Genomic DNA, 17,728 nt, shown 5'->3' with positions numbered 1-17,728 from the left:
GTCAAGAAAAAAGGATATTTTACCTGAAGATAATCAGATAAGGTATTTCCAGCAGGAATAGAAATGCAAACATTAAAAGGGCTGGTGAGCCTGAAATGGTACGTAGAGAGGTTTTAATACAGATGCAGGTACAGAGGCTTCTGGAATAGTCATGGTATTAGGAAACCTGAATCAAGAGAGGTAACATTAAGAATAAAGTTGTTTCAACCCTGAAAAGCAGAAAGTGAGGAAGTCTAATTACTGTCTTTAATTTTTTTGACAAGGATAAGAGAGTTCAGAGGGTATAAATGAGATATTCTTCAGCCACGCATGCATTGTATTTCATCAAGCAACTTGCTTTTGTGGGCTCACTAATATTCAAACCCCTCATCTTTCACTTAGTTTCCAAACATATTATATCAGTTGTTCACTTCAGATTTGCTTGGGTTTATATATGAATCCTCTCAGGATTAGGGGTAAAAGTTTGTTCCCCCCAGCCCACATTCCTCTTCTTCCATTCTTCTATGTCACTTCAGATTTTTTACCTTATTTTCTAGAGGGCATGGGTGAATGCCAGTAAGTATTTCATGGGATCTTTTTTCAAGGGCTGATTAGACTTATAGTTTCATTTTTTCAACTATTTTCACTTAATTTAAAGTTGCTAAGACAATAATTCCAAACTCATACCAATATGTTGCAAGCTAGCCTCTATGTGAGACTATCAACAGAAGTATAGTCTTAGAGAAAAATATATTAGTAGATGTGCATTGCTGAAATGACAGGAATGCTGAATGTTTATACTGAGGAACGACTTAAAATCATGACAGAGAGAAAAAGAACAACCAGCTACAGAATGAGGCAGAGATGTAAAATTCTTGATCAAATACATATCTGTTCAAGGTCAAAAGAACTAAAGGAAACAAAATAAAAAATGGCTTTGCTGAAAGCAAGAAGTTGAAAATCTCAGTGCTTTGTCACCGAGTTATAATACAGCCTGTTAATCAGCTCTAGGCACTGAGATCCTTTTTATTAATCTGGCAAAAAGCAAGTGACTCTTTCTCAGCAGCTACCTGCATATTTTTTTTAAACCTGTGTATTTGCTGGGTTTTATCATTCTCATATTATGTATGTTAACTTAATTTTCTGCTATGAACTCATTTTAAGGCAAGACAAGCTATTTTGTGAAGAACTATCATATTAACTATCTGATTTTGGTAGTTAATATTAAGCACAAGATATATATTCTGTGTTTCTTAGGAGCTTTCTAAGTAAATTTGTGTCTTAAAGTTATGTGTGCCCACTCCCAAAGGCTTCTTTTGCCAGCAAAAATATGACTTTATATTAAAAACAGGTTGGTTTCTGAAACCTGTGAAGACCGAAACACATCTGTAGTTAGCATTGGCACCTTCTAATTTTAGCTCTGTTTCTGAAACAGTTTCTTAACTAGCTAAATGACCTATCTGGTGATGATTGGGGTTTGCCAATCACTGAGTGAAAATCTGCCATGTCTGACATACTGTTGGAAAGCAGTGAGTTAGAGTAAACAGCGGATTCTTTAAATTATGATTATAAACTGAATTGAGTTATAAATTATAACGTGAACATACATTTATATTCCCTTATTCTTTTTAAGAATGATGATTGTATAGAAATGGCTTTTTTTAGGCTGCATTAGCATTTTCACAGGTGATCATTGATCATTTTATACTTGTGTTAACCTTTCTGTTATGAATGGAATTGTAGTTGCTATGCAACATTTGAATCCAGTCATTTGGGGACCCTTGTCAGACTTCTCTGAGAGAAAGATGTGTGCAGTGAGTGTATCTCATTTTCTATCACATAATGCTACTCAGGAGGAAATCATGGATCCATTGCAGATCTTACTGCCTTCATAGGGTCAAAAGCTTTATCCAGTGTTTTTGTAGATGAAGGTAACTTTATGTTTATAGGTACAGGGTATTGTGAACGGAACAAATGATGGAAAAAAAAAGTAAGGTGTGCCATTGGACTAAAATTCAAAGTATGTTCTTCTCTAAATATTTTTTTCAATGGAACATGTTGAAGTGTTAATTTTACTTCATAAACAGACAGGAAATAAGTTTTAACTTACTTCAATACTGTAAGTCCAGGCTGGAATACATGCTAACAGGAGTTACTCTGATCTTACCATTATGGTCTTGATATTTTAAACAACTATTTACAGGTCAAGTGTTCAACTTCCATGCATTCCTTCAAGTGTTTGGAAGTTGAATTTCTCTTTTTCTGATAAAGAAAGTTTACAGTTTTTCTGCATCCTGCTATAAATCCCTCATGTTTTCTCTCTGCTCTTTTCATTCTCCTAAGCGCTACGTTGCTCTGGCTCACCTCAGTGTCTGTACTTCCCTCTACCTTGAAAAGCACTTTGGCTCTGGTAGATTTTGTTGTGTTTCTTATTAGGTATTGTGCTATCAAACAAAGAAGTTGAGTTTTCAGTTTCAAACACAGGTGTTTAATGACCCCATTTTCTCTGTTTTTGAGAGTCTTATTTTCTTCATGACCTACCATACAAATGTTGGTGTTTTTTCTGTTTTAACAGAATGAGATTTAGGAAAGCTCTGTGGTACTTGGAGTCATTTCAAAACTTTCCCTCTAGTTAATCAGAAGAGACAGACTGGCATATGTATATCTCAGGTTATTTAAAACAGACTGTTAGTAGCAGTACTATATCTTAAGCATAAGAATAAAACAAAATTCAGCATTCAAACAGCATTCATCTAATCAGAATGAGGCAACTGTGTAAGCGAGGAGAACTGAGCATTGGAAAGTGGCTACCCTCATCTTGTAATTTGGTCAGTCTGCTTTTATTTCAGAATTTAAAATGTATGCTGATTTGGATAAGGGTTTATCTTGCATATTTTACAAACAATGTTTCTCACTTAAGGTGTTAACAGAGTTAATGTACTGTATTTTAGTCTCAGCAGAAAACCTGGAGAAGAGCCTGAAGCATATGGAGAGGCAACTCCAACAGCTTGAGAAGGATTTGCAGACTTTTCCAGTTGCTGAAGATAAGCACGATAAGTTTGTAGCAAAAATGTCTATATCCTTTGGAGTATTCCTTAAAAAAAAAAACACACACAGAAGTAGTTTAACTGCACTACTTTAAATGTCTTTGCCTAGCTTTTATCTAGTCTGTAGCATTTATTTCTGAAAAAATATAACTCTCTTCTCTCAAAAACTAAATACATGAACAGCCTAATTAAACTATTCATCTGTAATGAATAGAATGAGGGGAAAAATGCTGTCAGGTCTTATTCTGTGTATAAGTGTCTTAGTGAAAAGTAGTTAAAATAGGACTGTTAAGCACTTGACTTTAATTGATTTTTCTCATAAGAATATATTAGAGAAGTATGTACATCACCTTGAGTTTGTTTGTTTGGCAGTGTATGCATTACCATTGAGAATGATTTTGTACATGCAACCATGAAAACAAAATTTCTCGTATTGCTGAAATGAGATTCATAGCTTATGAAAACAGGTTTCTGGTTTTATTTTTGTCAAAATTCCTCTTCTCACTATTTATTCCAAACCCTACGGCCAACTTAACTGCCTGTTTCTCTCATAAGAAACCTTGTGACAGGAAGGTCATTCTACAAGAAAATTTATCTTTAACTTAAACCTCCCTACTAGGTGTTGGCCATGTATGCTTGGCACAAAGAACATGCTGGAAGCAAAAATATTGGCAGACATAGAGAGACAAGTTCAGATTTCCTTAGTAGGTATAGTTAGGTTATTACCTAACTGGAAGACTACTTTGCTATGTATAGGAGGACTTGGGAGACAGTTATTCGTTGCTTTTGATTAATCTAATACTCTTAAATAAAAGATGGCAAGAGGCCCTGAGGCCAAGTGGATATACTAGCTTTTGTCATTGCTGCATTAGGGCCAATTCCCTCTTCAGTAGACTAGCTACAACCAAAGTGTATACAACTTGGCTTTAGGCCTTCTCTGGACTCTCTGAGGTATCAGTAACCTTTCAGTGTTATTACTAATTTTTGTAAGGTCATGTATTTTGTTGGTGAAATAGTTCTGTTTTTTGTTGTTGTTGCTGTCAGTGCCTTTCTTTTCCAGCTCAATGTGGTTTTGAGAGATTTGTTGCAACCCACCAGCATGGTGTCTCTGTAGGGTGAAACATAAGTTTTGTATCTGAAGAAGCCAATAGTGTAGAAGAGAACTTGGAGAGTGGTTTTGAAAGCCAAGAGGCAAAGTATTGCTAGGAGGTTAAAGGGAAACATATCCATGACAGCATTCTCAGAAATAAAGCTAGTCTGTCTGTGCTTGGTTAAGAAAATGATGTGTGGTCTATGAAGTTTATTAAGAAATTAAATCTGTGAAAAAGGTTAGACTCCTCTTAATCTAAAAACATTATGATTCTGGCATTTAAAATATCCTATAACCTTTTACATTTTTAAGCTGAGGACTAGGGTTTGAAGTAACAGATAAATTAATATACAGCTGCCTTTAGAGATGTGGTTATAATCATAGAGCCATAGAATCATTTAGGTTGGAAAAGATCAAGTCCAACCATCAACCTAATACGTCCATCGCTAAATCATGTCCCTAAGTGTTACATCCACACATCTCTTAAATACTGCCAGGAATGGTGACTCCACCATCTCCCTGGGCAGCAAAAAAACCTTGTAATTTAAATAAATAAAAAATGTAATAAAGCTAGGAACATAATTATTAATTATTATACATATTTATAAATAACCAATGTAAAATACTGTCCAGAAGGGTAGAACATACGAACGGAAGAGTTTTCTCAGCAAATGATTAAACTGTAGCATTTACTTTCAAGATGTCGTAGACAATGATAATAATTTCATATAAGGCTTAGATAGTTAACTAAAGACAGTATGTCTAGAGCTCTAAAACACACTAGCCCAGAGGTAGCTTTAGCTCAGAAAATGACTAACCTGGAGACTGTCAGAAGCTAAATACTACATCAGTTTAATTACCATGCTATACTTACCCTATTTCCTTCTTGTTTTCCCTAATCATTGGGTATTGATTGCTGTCAGAAACAGGTGAGATGAATATTTTATCTTACTCAAAATAAATCAGTACAAGTAAAACCAGCCATACTATATATTTCATTATATTACACTATTCAAACAGTATTTTGAACAGAAAATGGCATGAACAGGAATAGTTTGCCCTCACCTACTACCTCTCCCAGTAGAACGGCAGTAATTTCAGAACAGTAAAGTTTCATATGGTTTCTAGTAACGTCTATGAACACACTAATTAAAGAAGCTCACTTTTGGAAAAACAGGAGCTTCAATAAATTACGAAGCAAAAAAGGTTTGATGTAAAGGTTAGATAATCCTGCACAGCATGATGAAGCCTGGACCTGTCTTTACTTTTATTCCTATGACAAGGAAAGCTGAATGATGGTGAAGTCTTGAAAGGCATGCAGCTCATAAAAAGAAATCAGCAGGAAATCTGAAAAAGGAAGGATGGTGCTTTGTTGGAAATAATTTTTCATCCTGAGTACAATTAGGCTCCATGGACAAGTAGGCTATTACATCCTGTCACTAAATATCACAACCCAGAGGCCCCTAATGAACTGATTAGCATTCTTGTTTCTTTAGGAAGTCAGATAGATGCACAGTTGATGCACTTTTATTGACCAAGTCTATAATTATGAATGTTTCCCTTATACATTAAATTGTGCTGGTTTGTCAGTCATCTTATGTATACTAGCTGAAAAGAAATGATAGTCATTATTGTAGTTCATTCGTTTTCTTTAATTAGGACAGTCAAAGAATATTGAAATTATATTGATTTAGACTATTAAATCCATTCAATGTAATGTTCAATAAAAATCACAGTGAACAAAATACACTTGGATGTTCAAAGTGAAAATTTAGTGCCTTTATGGAGAGTGCTTAAATTATATATTGAAAGCTTAATTAAGTAGTTTAGTCTACATCTTCTATATCAGTCCAGCTCACATCTCATGATTTTCTAAGTAGCAACTGAGAAATTTGACAAGTTGTAGCCTACCATTGAGTGCATTTGTGATAGCAATTTTCACAAAAGTTTATGGAACTAATACCTGAGAGACAGTAAGTTGGTTGATGCCTTTCTTCTGGTAATACAATCCTTTCTTTCTGATCAGTTCCCTGTTCCTCTTCCCTGTTGCTTATGCTAATTTATTAAGGGAAGAAGTAGTACTTAGCCAAATCAAAGCCTGATTCAAGTGAGGAAGAAGAAAACCATTTCAACTGCCAAGCAGAAACTACACGCTGCCTGTAAACTGCTGCTTATCCAATCAGCCACATAGTTTGAACTGTGCAGTGTCAACAAACCAAAACCTGTAAGATATCCTGGCATCCTAGGGGCTTTGAAAGATTACAGGATCTGGTTAGGTGAAAAAGGATAGCATGTTGCTCTATGGGATGTTGACTGTGTGGACAGGTAATGAGAGAGAGGGTTTTGGCAAACAATTTAAATTTAACTTAAAGTGTATAATTCCTGTGTGTGTGTATATATGTATATGTGTATATATATATATAAAGGAATATATGGCTTTATATATATATATATGTCAATTTCTTTTAGTATTATGTTTACTATAGAGATAAAAAGGATTGAGTAAGTCAAGGAAAAGGTATTATTTGACAAATAACCTTCATAAGGTACTAATTTAAAAATCTAAACATTTGTATTTGCGGTAGAATGGATGCAGGACTTTGAGACTTTTCAGGATGTCCTGAATTAAGAAACATCCTGTCAGTAACCTGACTTGTTCTATGAGTTTAGTGTTGGATGAATTCTACAGTTCATTGAAGGTAAGAATCATCCTTCTTTTTAACTACCTTTCACAAAAGCCTGGAGACGAGAGAGCTCAAGGATATTACCTATGTATATAAATATCTGAAGGGAAGAAGTCAAGATGACAGAGGCAGAATATTTTCAGTGGTGTCCAGTGAGAGAACAAGAAGCAATGGACATAAAAGAAAATTCAGAAATTTTTTTAAACAGAAATGGGAGGAAAATTTTACTGTAAGGGTGATTGAACACTGGGACTCGTCCAGATAAGTTGTAGAGTCTCTACCCTTAGACATACTCAGAGCCTTCTTGGACAAGATCTTAAACAGCCTGTTCTAATTCATCCTGCTTTTTGAGCAGAAGAGGTTGGACTAGATGATATCCAGAGGTATCTTCAGCCTCAACCATTCTGTCCTGTAAAGAACTTTGTGTGCATTTCTTGAACTATTATAATCAGATAAGGAATTTTACTGTTGAACCTTGCTATCTATATTAATTGAAGTCTCTGTGCCATGTATTTTTCAGATAATTGCATATATTTTCCCAAGAACTTCATGTGGGAAATTCTAACTGGAACCCTGCAAAATTCACACCCTTTAGTTTTTAAAAAAGTTGAAATTCTGGGAAGTGACCTCAAAGTCTACTTACACCAGTCTACTTACACCAACCTTTGAAAAGTTTACTTTGTTTTTTATAGAGACTATTGCTGGCCTGGGTAGTGGCAGTCTTAGTTCCATTTTGAAATTCTGATAAAATATAGGCAGCACCTGTTAATCTTTTGTTCTTATGCAGAATCATATTCCTTGTTGGATTTTCTACACCTAATGCATAGGTTAGTTTGTGAAAAAATCACATGTAGCACATATGGGGTCTTATGAGGAAATGTTTGGCAGGCTTAACATCATTCATTATCTGCTGTACAGTAACAGCTACTTTTACGTGTCTTGATACCATACACTATATTAGTATTTTACATAGTACAATATATTAAAATCAGTATAAACTTAAGACAGGCAATCCACCATGAGAAGAGCTGCCGTGAATATGCAAGAACAAACATACAGCAGTTTGAAATTTTGCCACATATATTACTCATTTCATCCCTTCGTTGTTTTCCTGTACTATTAATGAGCAGAATGATGATCTGTAGTCCCATGAGTGAAAAAAGGCAGTCCATGAAGTGAAGCCACTTCAGAAAGTTAACAAATAACTAACTTTTTGATTTCCTTTTCCTCCCACCTGTGTTGCAGCTCTGCTGTACTTCTGTCTTCATTCATGCAAAGCCAATGAATTGTGTAGCTGATAATGCATATATATCAACCTGTTCATAATAATTACAGTTGGGATTGCTGTGCTCAGTAGTATTCCCTGTTGTCTCCAGTTTAGCTAGTGCTGGCTAACAAAAGCTGTATTTAAGGAAAAAAGGAAGAGGGCTTATTAAAAATACCTAAATTGAAGCATAGTCTCTGTAGAATGCGAAGAGCTTAGGGTATCCCGTAACATACCAAATGGAAAATAAAAATCTCAGAATTCATTTTGTCAGGGGTTGAAATACTGCACAGTAGCACATCTTTCTCAAATGCTGTATTTTGAGTTTAAAATTGTGCATCACATATTCAAGGGGAGTCAGTTTTAATAATTTAATAGATTAAGAACTTTATATGGACTGTAGTAGAAGGTGTCCCTGTCCATGGGAGGGGGTTAGAAGTAGATGATCCTTAAGGGTCCCTTCCAACCCAAACCATTCTGTGACTCTGTTAGCACAGCTGTAACTTCAGTCACAAAAATTTCTTCTCAAAGTTTCCTTGTTAGCGTATAGTGACATATCATTCATTTATAACATGAAGTTATGCCTTTTATTGATAATTTTAACTTTTTTTGGGGGGTATGATTTTTTACCTTCCTAGAAGATTAAAGAAACATACTGGCCTGCTTGATGTATGGCATCTATACCTACTGAAAGCAAAACAAAGTTGATATTTATCAGACTACTCTGGCCCTTAGAGACCCAGCTAGTAGCCATCATAGTGACTAATTTGAATATTGTGCCTGAGAACAATATCACGTGATTTTCTGGCATAAATTCTAAATCATGAAAAGAAAGCTATTAGTTGTATACTTTATAGACACGGAATCACAGAACGGTTTCACTTGGAAGGGATCTTAAAGATCACCCAGTTCCAACCCCCTGCCATAGGCAGGGACACCTCCAACCTCCAGGGATGGGGCATCCACAGCTTTTTTGGGCAACCCGTTCTAGTGCCTCACCACCATCTGAGTAAAGAATTTCTTCCTATGTCTTATCTAAATCTACCCTCTTTTAGTTTAAAACCATTGCTCTTTGTCCTTTCACTAATTTCATGGTAAGCAGTCCCTCTCCAGATTTCTTGTAGCTTCCCTTCAGGTACTAGAAGGCTGCAATGAGGTCTCCCCGGAGCCTTCTCTTCTCCAGGCTGAGCAACCCCAACTCTCTCAGCCTGTCCACAAAGAAGAGGTGTTCTAGCCTTCTGATCATCTTCATGGCCCTTCTCTGGACCTCTTTGTTGGCATGCATCACTCCTGAGCTTGGAGGAGGTGATCCTTGAATATTAACCAGCTTCCTTTGGACCCTCCTCCCTCCAGGGATTTGTCCTGTGGTATTCCATGAAGCAGATCCCTGAAGAGGCCAAAGTCTGCTCTCCCAAAGTCCAGAGTGGCAAGCTTGCTGTGCTCCTTCCTGGCTGCCCCCGGTATGCTAAACTGCACCATTACATGGTCACCCATTTCATGATCAATCATGTTAAGGCTGCCCTTTAGCTTCATATCCCCCACCAGCCCTTCCTTGTTGGTGAGAATGAGGTCCACCACAACACCTCTCCTCATTGGCCCCTCTATCACTTGGAGAAGGAAGTTATCATCAATGCATTCCAGGAACCTGCTGGATTGCCTGTGCCTTGCTTTACTGTCCCTGCAACAGATATTGGGGTGGTTGAAGATCCCCATGAGGATCAGGGCCTGTGAATGTGAGGCTGCTTCTATTTATCTATAGAGGACCTCATCCACTTCTTCTTCCTGATCAGGTGGCCTGTAACAGACCCCACTATAATGTCACCTGTCACCTGTCCCTTAATCCTGACCCGTTGGCTCTCTGTCAGCTCCAAATCTATCCCCAGTCTGAGGTCCATGCACTCCAGATGCTCATTGACATAAGAGGGTAATATCCCCTCCTCACCTCCCCTGCCTGTCCTTCCTGAAGAGCCTGTATCCTTCCATACTAACACTCCAGTCATGGGAGCCGTCCTACCACGTCTCCATAATGCCAATGGGGTCACAGCCCTGCAGGCCTGCACACATCTCTAACTCCTCTTGTGTATTCCCCGTACTACATGTGTTAGCATAGAGATGTTTAAGCTGGGCTTACGCATACACAATAAATTCTCTTTTACAATAATTGATAGGGGCAATGGGAGAAAAAGGTAAAATTGTCATTTCTTGTCTTATACATGCTTCCCTGCAGCTTGAAAATAAGGGAACATACATATTTATTTAGCTGACATTCCATTAAACACTTTATGAAATTGTCCTACATAAGGAAATACCTACACACACTATTTCTTCTTTGAGTTTCTACTTTGTCAACTATATAATCACGTCTTGAAGAAATGTGTTTGTTTTTTATTTGATTTCATTTATGTTATACAGTGTTTTGGTGCTTTTTATAAATTGCTTATCTCTTGTAGAAATAGTTCTGTTGTTTTCCACCTAATTTAATTAAATTGTATTGACATTGCAAATAGTCTTGGAAAGCATAAATACCTGCTATACCTAAACACCAGAAATAAAAATGGATGCATTGCTGTTGCTACATTTTAGAAAGCTGTTAGGATGAGGTTTTTATCTTTCATGTTTTTATTTTATTTTATATTTTTAATATTATTGTTTATTAAAATTTCTGGTTTTACTCTATTTTAAGTAAGGATTAGTGTTTCTTGATATGATAAAATATTCAGGTTAGTTATTGATATCTACCTAAATACCATCTTGCTTTTATGTATGAGGCAAAATGGCATATGTTTCAGTGAAGTTAGATACTAGTTCTAATCAAATTAAATAATTTCTTTATTTTAACATGAGTATATTTTAAAAATATGTTCTGAGGCTGTAATTTACCTAAACCAAAATTATGTGTTTGACCTTACGAAAAATCGTACATTTGTTTTTAAATGAAACTTCAGATTAGTTTCTGGAGGACTAGGGAAAGAGAGAGAAAGAGAATTCACTTGAGTAGCTTCTTCCAACAGGCTTGGAAACTGTATTTTTAGATTAATCTAAGGTAGAATTATTATTATTTGTATTATTATTTGGTTGGTTTGGAAGATTTTTTGGAGGGTAAATGTAATAATGTTGTTACTTAGTTATATACCTAAACCTTTACGTTAAGCGAGAAAAAGAAAAAAAAGTGCTTCAAGTTAGACTAGTCCCATACATTTCATATTAAATTACCTGCTAGCAGGATAATCGTTAAATAAAAAGTGGCAGAGAAAAATTGATGAAAACACCCTAATTTATTTAGAGCGCTAATGTAAGCAGAAAATACTAGGAGGTGTATATGACATGGAAGGAATTATCTTGACACTTTATTTATTGCAAATGAAAAATGTATATGAAACACAGATCTCTGTTAAGTGAAAAACTGTGGATTTGACTGGATTTACTGAGAACTCTTGCAGCCTTAACAGCAGTGTACAGCTTTCTAGTTCATGCCAAAGAAGATTTTCAGAAACTCTCACGGATGCATGAGAACATGGAAAAGTTGTATCAGAACGTGATGGGATATTATGCCATCGATCTGAAGAAAGTTTCTGTGGAGGAGTTCTTAACTGACTTAAACAACTTCAGGACGATGTTCATGGTACAGTCTGTTTATTTAATCCCTAACATTTCTTAAAAATTATTTTTGTACAAACATTGAACAAACTAAAAATAGTTTTCTTTCTCTTTGATAGCATATGATGCTTGTAAAAGAAATTTTACTTTGCGCATACTAAACTCTACAAAGTTAGGAGAAGGAGATTTTGAATTATAATTTGTGTATTGTTTCTTTTTGATAGAAATGGAAATTCTTAATAGCAATTAATGTAATTTAATACAGAACCTTGTACATGTAGACGTACATCCAGACGGGGGAAAATCTGGAAGTCCATCTTTCTTAAATACATCTGTGTTTTCTTTTTGAAGGATGCTTGTTATTTATTTAAAAATAAACCTTTTAACAGACATTCTATGCATGCTTCTCCCATATGAAATCCACATCCAAGACTTTATTTATCTTTTTTTCTGCCTGCAGCACTTGATCAGTGTTAAGGTTTACATACGTAATCAGGTTCCCTGCTAAGCAAAATCAAATCTCCTTATCCTGGTTTAAAATATAGCATATTTCCTCAAACTCAGTCTGTTTCTAAGGACACTTAATTTATCTGACAATAGATTATCTAGGGTTTTATTTTTTTATACATTTGAAATGCTTACTTCTTTTGCCTTCTAAAAGTGTGATCTTTTGGGGATAGGTAGCTAAGAATGATTTTATTACTTTTAGTGTTTGTATTACGTTTGAGAAACAGGCATTAGGCTATTGTTAGATGGCTTTTTTCTGTGTAAAGCTCAGAATGCTGTTAAAAGCATAATTCAAAGTCACCGTCAGTTAGGGGACTTTTGCATTAGAGTTATCTGAAATAGTCATAGACACTGAGATTGGTTCAGTCTTCTATCACAGGACATCAATCTGCAAGCATTATATACAAACAGATACGCAAACATTCACAAATACTCATTATAAAAGCGTTAAGTTTTTTGGAAATTGAATTTTTCTTTAGTTATTTTTTGAGTCTAAACACATTTTCATTGTGTTTATAAATATTAATACTAGGTGTTCTTTAATCTTAATGTAGGTTTGTTTTTTATTATTATTTTTGTTCTACCAAAGTATGATTTCAGAGTTTTACCAGAAGTCTTTTCTGAAAAGTGAAGTAGGAATTTCTCACCAGAGTATTTCTTTAAACATTTGAGGCTTATTATATATATATATTTGAGACTATATTATTATATATGGCTATAAGCAGTCTTCTTGGCAAATTTCAAATTTCTAAAAAATATTGGAAGTTCTTGTACTGTAGTCAGTATAGTTGTTCTGGAAGAAGAATGATTAACTTAATGATACGCTTCAGAATACATACTCAAGACTGGTATATCCCTCATTTTAAAATACCCAAACAACTTTAGGAAGGTTTGAAATACTTTTTTTTTTTTTTTTTTAGAGTTCTTGTTTAAGATGAGTGGGGATCACTATCTTGGATATTTATAACTATATTCAGACTGTTAAAGTTGGGGGGCGACAGTAAGAACAGATTGTGTTGATTGGCAGAGAAGAGCAACAAAGCTCTGGTGCAAGGAGTAGAAAGAAAGACATACAAGGGAATGGGGGTTGTTTAGTCTGTAGAGGAGGCAGCTGAGGGGAGACCTTGTCACCCTCTACAATGACCTGAAAGAAGATTAGAATGAAGAAGGGTCACTTTTCTCAGGTGACAAGTGATAGGATACAAGGAGATGGCCTCAAGTTGTGCCGGGGAGATTTAGATTGGATAATAGGAAGAATTTCTTCATGGAGAGGGTGGTCAAGCGTAGGAACAGGCTTCCCAGGGAAGTGGTGGAGTCACCTTCCCTGGAGGTATTTAAGAGATGTGTAGATGTGGCACTGAGGAACAAGGTTTAGCAATGATAATAACCTGGTAGGTTAAGTTGATGGTTGGACTTGATGATCTTAAGGGTCTTTTCCAACCTAAATTATTCTATGATTCTGTGCACCTGATTTTTCAAATATGGACATTGATTATATTTTCCTAACTTGCTCAATTCCTAATTTGAAACACAGGAGTCCGATTTCAAAAACGCTAAATGTTATGAAATTGTTGTGTTAATTTAATTTGTAATGTTTAAGCCACAACTCCCATTTAAATGCTGTGGAATAAAAATGCTAAATGCTCAGGTTCATCTTGAATTGGAGACACAAAGTAATGGTTGTGCTCTATTTCTCTGTATCTCTATTTTCCCATACTTTTCTTTGTCTGTAAAACTAGCACTGATACTGACCTCCTACTTCACAGCAGTGTTATAAAGATAGATTCGTTAATGCTTTGAAACAGTTAGATATTATTGATGAGCATGATAGGAGAAACCTTGAGGAAAATTAATAATTCTGTCTTGCAGAGCACAGTTTGAAGGCTATATGAAAAGGGTGTGTAGATAAGGCATGAAACCACTTATCATTCAGTGACACTAAACAAAATATTGAGTAGCTGCTCAGGTTTGAGTCTTTTTCGAAAAGATTTTTGAGATGCCTAGCGTGAGACACCTGAGGTTTGATTTTCAGAATTGTTTAGCATTGGTTTTGATTACTGACAGAAATGGAAGGTGTTTGGCATCTTGGAAACTTAGCTCAAAAGATGTTTAAACTTAAAGTCCAAAACAAAAAGACTACTTAAGTCACTGGTATGTATGGGAAGGTGAAGTTATGTCATTCTTGTTGTCAAGCGAAGTTGACAATTTAAATACAATTTCATCTACTTAGGATGCTTTTTGAGTTTTCAGTTCATGAAAATATTTAAATCTGGAGACATAGATTTCAGGTTCATAGCCAATGCTGGAGTGTTCTTCACAAAAGCTAACATTTATACTCTGTGACCACCAAATCTAGAGCACATTGAGCTGTCCAGAAACAAAAAACAGGTGAAGAATTTAGGAAGATTTCAGCACATGTGTATACCAGCAATGTTGCACTGATGTAAGCCACAGTAATTCACTGAGAATTTACCAGTGTATGGGGCTGCCATTAAAATCACGAAAAGGTTATCTTAAAAATGCTTTTTTAAAAATTATTGCATTTGGTACTTTTTTTTTTCTTAGTGTCTGAATATGCAAAATAATTAAAGTCTCTGAAACTCTCAGTTCTATTATGGCATTATTAGAACATTTGGAGTGCTTATTCATGATTCAAAATAAACAGCATTGTATGGCTATTAACCAGAAAACAAGAACTTATAAACCCACTGAAATAATGCATATGTAGGTAAGAAAAATACACTGCTAAGTCACAGAAGCAATTTTGTGTTTGTTTGTTTTCTTTTGTTGGTTTTTTTTTTTTTTTTTTTGGTGTAGGAGTAGCATGAGTAAGAATAAATGTTGAAACTGTTTTAGAACTACAAGTAAAACAGGTTGTTTAGATATTTTGACTTCTTCCTGCATTAATGTGTATTCTTAAACTGAATTTGTAATCCCTATTTGGGGCTAATTAGTATGCTTCTAACGTCTTTGTTCTGAATTTGCTTACTTTTCTGAATAAAATGTGCTATATGTGGAATACAAAATATTTGGCTATAAATTAAGGTTAGTTAGATGTGATTTTTAAGCTGTGTTTTTGTTTTTAAGATTCAACTTTCTTTTTGGTAAGACTTCAGTTTTAATGGAACCCTTTTTATTTTTTCCACAGCAAGCAGTAAAGGATAATATGAGAAGGAGAGAAGCAGAAGAAAAACAGAGGCGTGCTAAAATAGCTAAGGAGAAAGCAGAAAAAGAAAAACAAGAGAGGCAACAAAAGAAAAAGCGTTTGTTAGAAATGAAAACAGGTGAGTAATGTAGAAAACAACTCATTTTATCCAGCATTTTACTGGAAGCAAGGCTGCTATTTATTAAATCTAAATGTGCTATGGAGAAAAGACAGAATAAATCATCGCTTTTCAATGGTTAAAGTTTATGTCAAAGAGATTCTTACATTTTGGTTTGTTAACAAGCTTCTCTAGCTTATCTGATTTCCTCAAGGTATTTTAGAACTCATAATGTTGCTTAATATTTTTCCATTAGAACATATTGAATCTTGTGCGACCAAGTATAAATTCAGTTATGCTGAGAATCTCTTATGTTACCTGAGAACAGACACTCTCCAAAGCATAAAGTCATTTTATTTCTTTTAACCAGGGTTACATATTCATTTTTGTTCTTATATGAGAATAAGCCCTTCCTGAAGTACTATGGATTCTTCTTTGAGTATGTCAATTGTTATTTCAACAGGTCCCTGTTGAAACACCTTCAAAGAAACCTCTGTCATGCATTTTTAAAGTTATTCATTTATGCTGTGTTGTTTTTGTACCAAGAGACCACAGACACTGTGAATTCTCTGTTACTAAAGAAGATGTCTGATGAGTCTCTATACTGTAATATTTTACCTTAGACTGAGTTTCTAGAATCATTCAGAATGGTATATGACTTTGTAAATTATCATGAGATACTTTCATTTTTATTTTTTTTTTCTGAGCAGATCTTGTTAACAGTTTCCCGCTCAAACCCTGGTTGGCACCTTTGGCATAAATGATTATCTGTCTCTTTCACGTTTCACTAATATCCAGGGTAGACGTATGGCTTGAGGTGTGAGACTAAAGCTTTATGTTAAGATGGAAACCAAGAGGCTGTCCTCAGAACACAGAAGTTTTAATTCTTTAGAAGTAAAATCAAGACCAGTCAGGAAATTTTCAGTGACAATCTTTGTAAAGCTCACAGAAGATAGTCCAGAAGACTAGAAAAAGGGTAAAACTGATGTCTGTATTCATGTGCAGTTGGAAGTGGTTAGATACTTATCTATCAGACATGCTGTATGAATGACTGGTACTGCTTTGGATGTATAATTGATAGTCCTTTTGGATAAACTAAAGTTCCTCCACAGTCCTGTTCTTCCTATTTTCCTGCTTCTGTAAAACAGATGCTAACGTTACAGACTTCTGAGCCATATGCCCTCGTGTATATATATACATATATACATATATATGTGTGTGTGTATATATATATATACACATAAGTCCATATATATGTATATAAATACATGTACACACACACACACACATATATATATATATCCCTATGGTAGCTAAACCTACTGCTTCAACTAATGTGGCTTTGAACTATCTATTTATCATCCACAAATCAGCTAAGACATTGAGTAAATAGCTGCTTTGTCTGTTAGTAGTTTTTGTTGTTCTTGTTGTTTGGTTTTGTTTTTATTAGAGCATATAAACATACAGAAAGAGATTTCTTGGCCTTGTTAGCAACCGCTTAAGGTCCTTACACTAAACAGCAGAAGATAGTAAAAGATGATATTAAGGTCACCTGAAGCTATAAGTGTATTTGATCTGATAGTCACTAAATTGGCCGTTGCTGTGTTGTTGTTCTGCAGAGTTCTTTGTAAGGTTTCTTTTGCTTTTTACATTGAATTGTTAATTTAGAAGTCTATTAGAAAATCCAAATTCTTGGAGTGGAAAGCACTTTTCGTACATATATTTGTCAGCTAATACAGCAACAATGTGCAAAGTGGGAGCTTGGAGGGGGGAGGTTGTATTTTTGTTTTTACTTTGGTATTCTTATTACAACCATGCTTACTAAGAAAAGTAGCATAGGCTTTCAAAAAAAATTACTTTTTCTTCTCTTTTCCTAGCTATAGATAGTTTGTTGAAAGACTAAGTCTTCTCCGTAAATCATTGACAAAATCTTTACATGTGACCTGCTGGCAAACATATAACCAGGTTCTCCCCCTGTCAAAACACTCAAACATTCTCATCTGGAAGGTGACATGACAATGTTGAGTAACTTATTTTTTGCTTCATATTGTCTCTTTACAGTGATTCTAGATCAGATATTGGATTTATAGGTACATTGTTTCAAACATTGTGCGAATGAAGCCAATCAAAACTTCTTAATGTCACCCTTTCAGAAAATATTTTCTTGGATATAAATAGATGCATAAAGAAAAAATATATATATACATGATATATATAATATACATAATAAACATACTAGATATATATACTATGTACACACTATATATAATTTATACTATATATACACACTATATAGT

General features: G+C 34.9%; 1 protein-coding gene across 1 annotated transcript in view; it reads left to right on the top strand.

Moving 5' to 3' along the window:
* DIAPH3 (diaphanous related formin 3) overlaps nucleotides 1-17,728 on the top strand; it is a 236,270-nt gene that overhangs the window by 142,956 nt on the left and 75,586 nt on the right. The window contains exons 23-25 of the mRNA XM_084520348.1: nucleotides 2,931-3,056; nucleotides 11,523-11,686; nucleotides 15,317-15,452. Coding sequence (XP_084376474.1) covers nucleotides 2,931-3,056; nucleotides 11,523-11,686; nucleotides 15,317-15,452 — 426 coding nt within the window. The remainder of the gene's footprint in view (nucleotides 1-2,930; nucleotides 3,057-11,522; nucleotides 11,687-15,316; nucleotides 15,453-17,728) is intronic.

This window comes from Aythya ferina (assembly GCF_964211825.1).
Source record: "Aythya ferina genome assembly, chromosome: 1".
NCBI lineage: Eukaryota > Metazoa > Chordata > Aves > Anseriformes > Anatidae > Aythya > Aythya ferina.
This window is presented reverse-complemented; position numbering and strand designations above follow the sequence as displayed.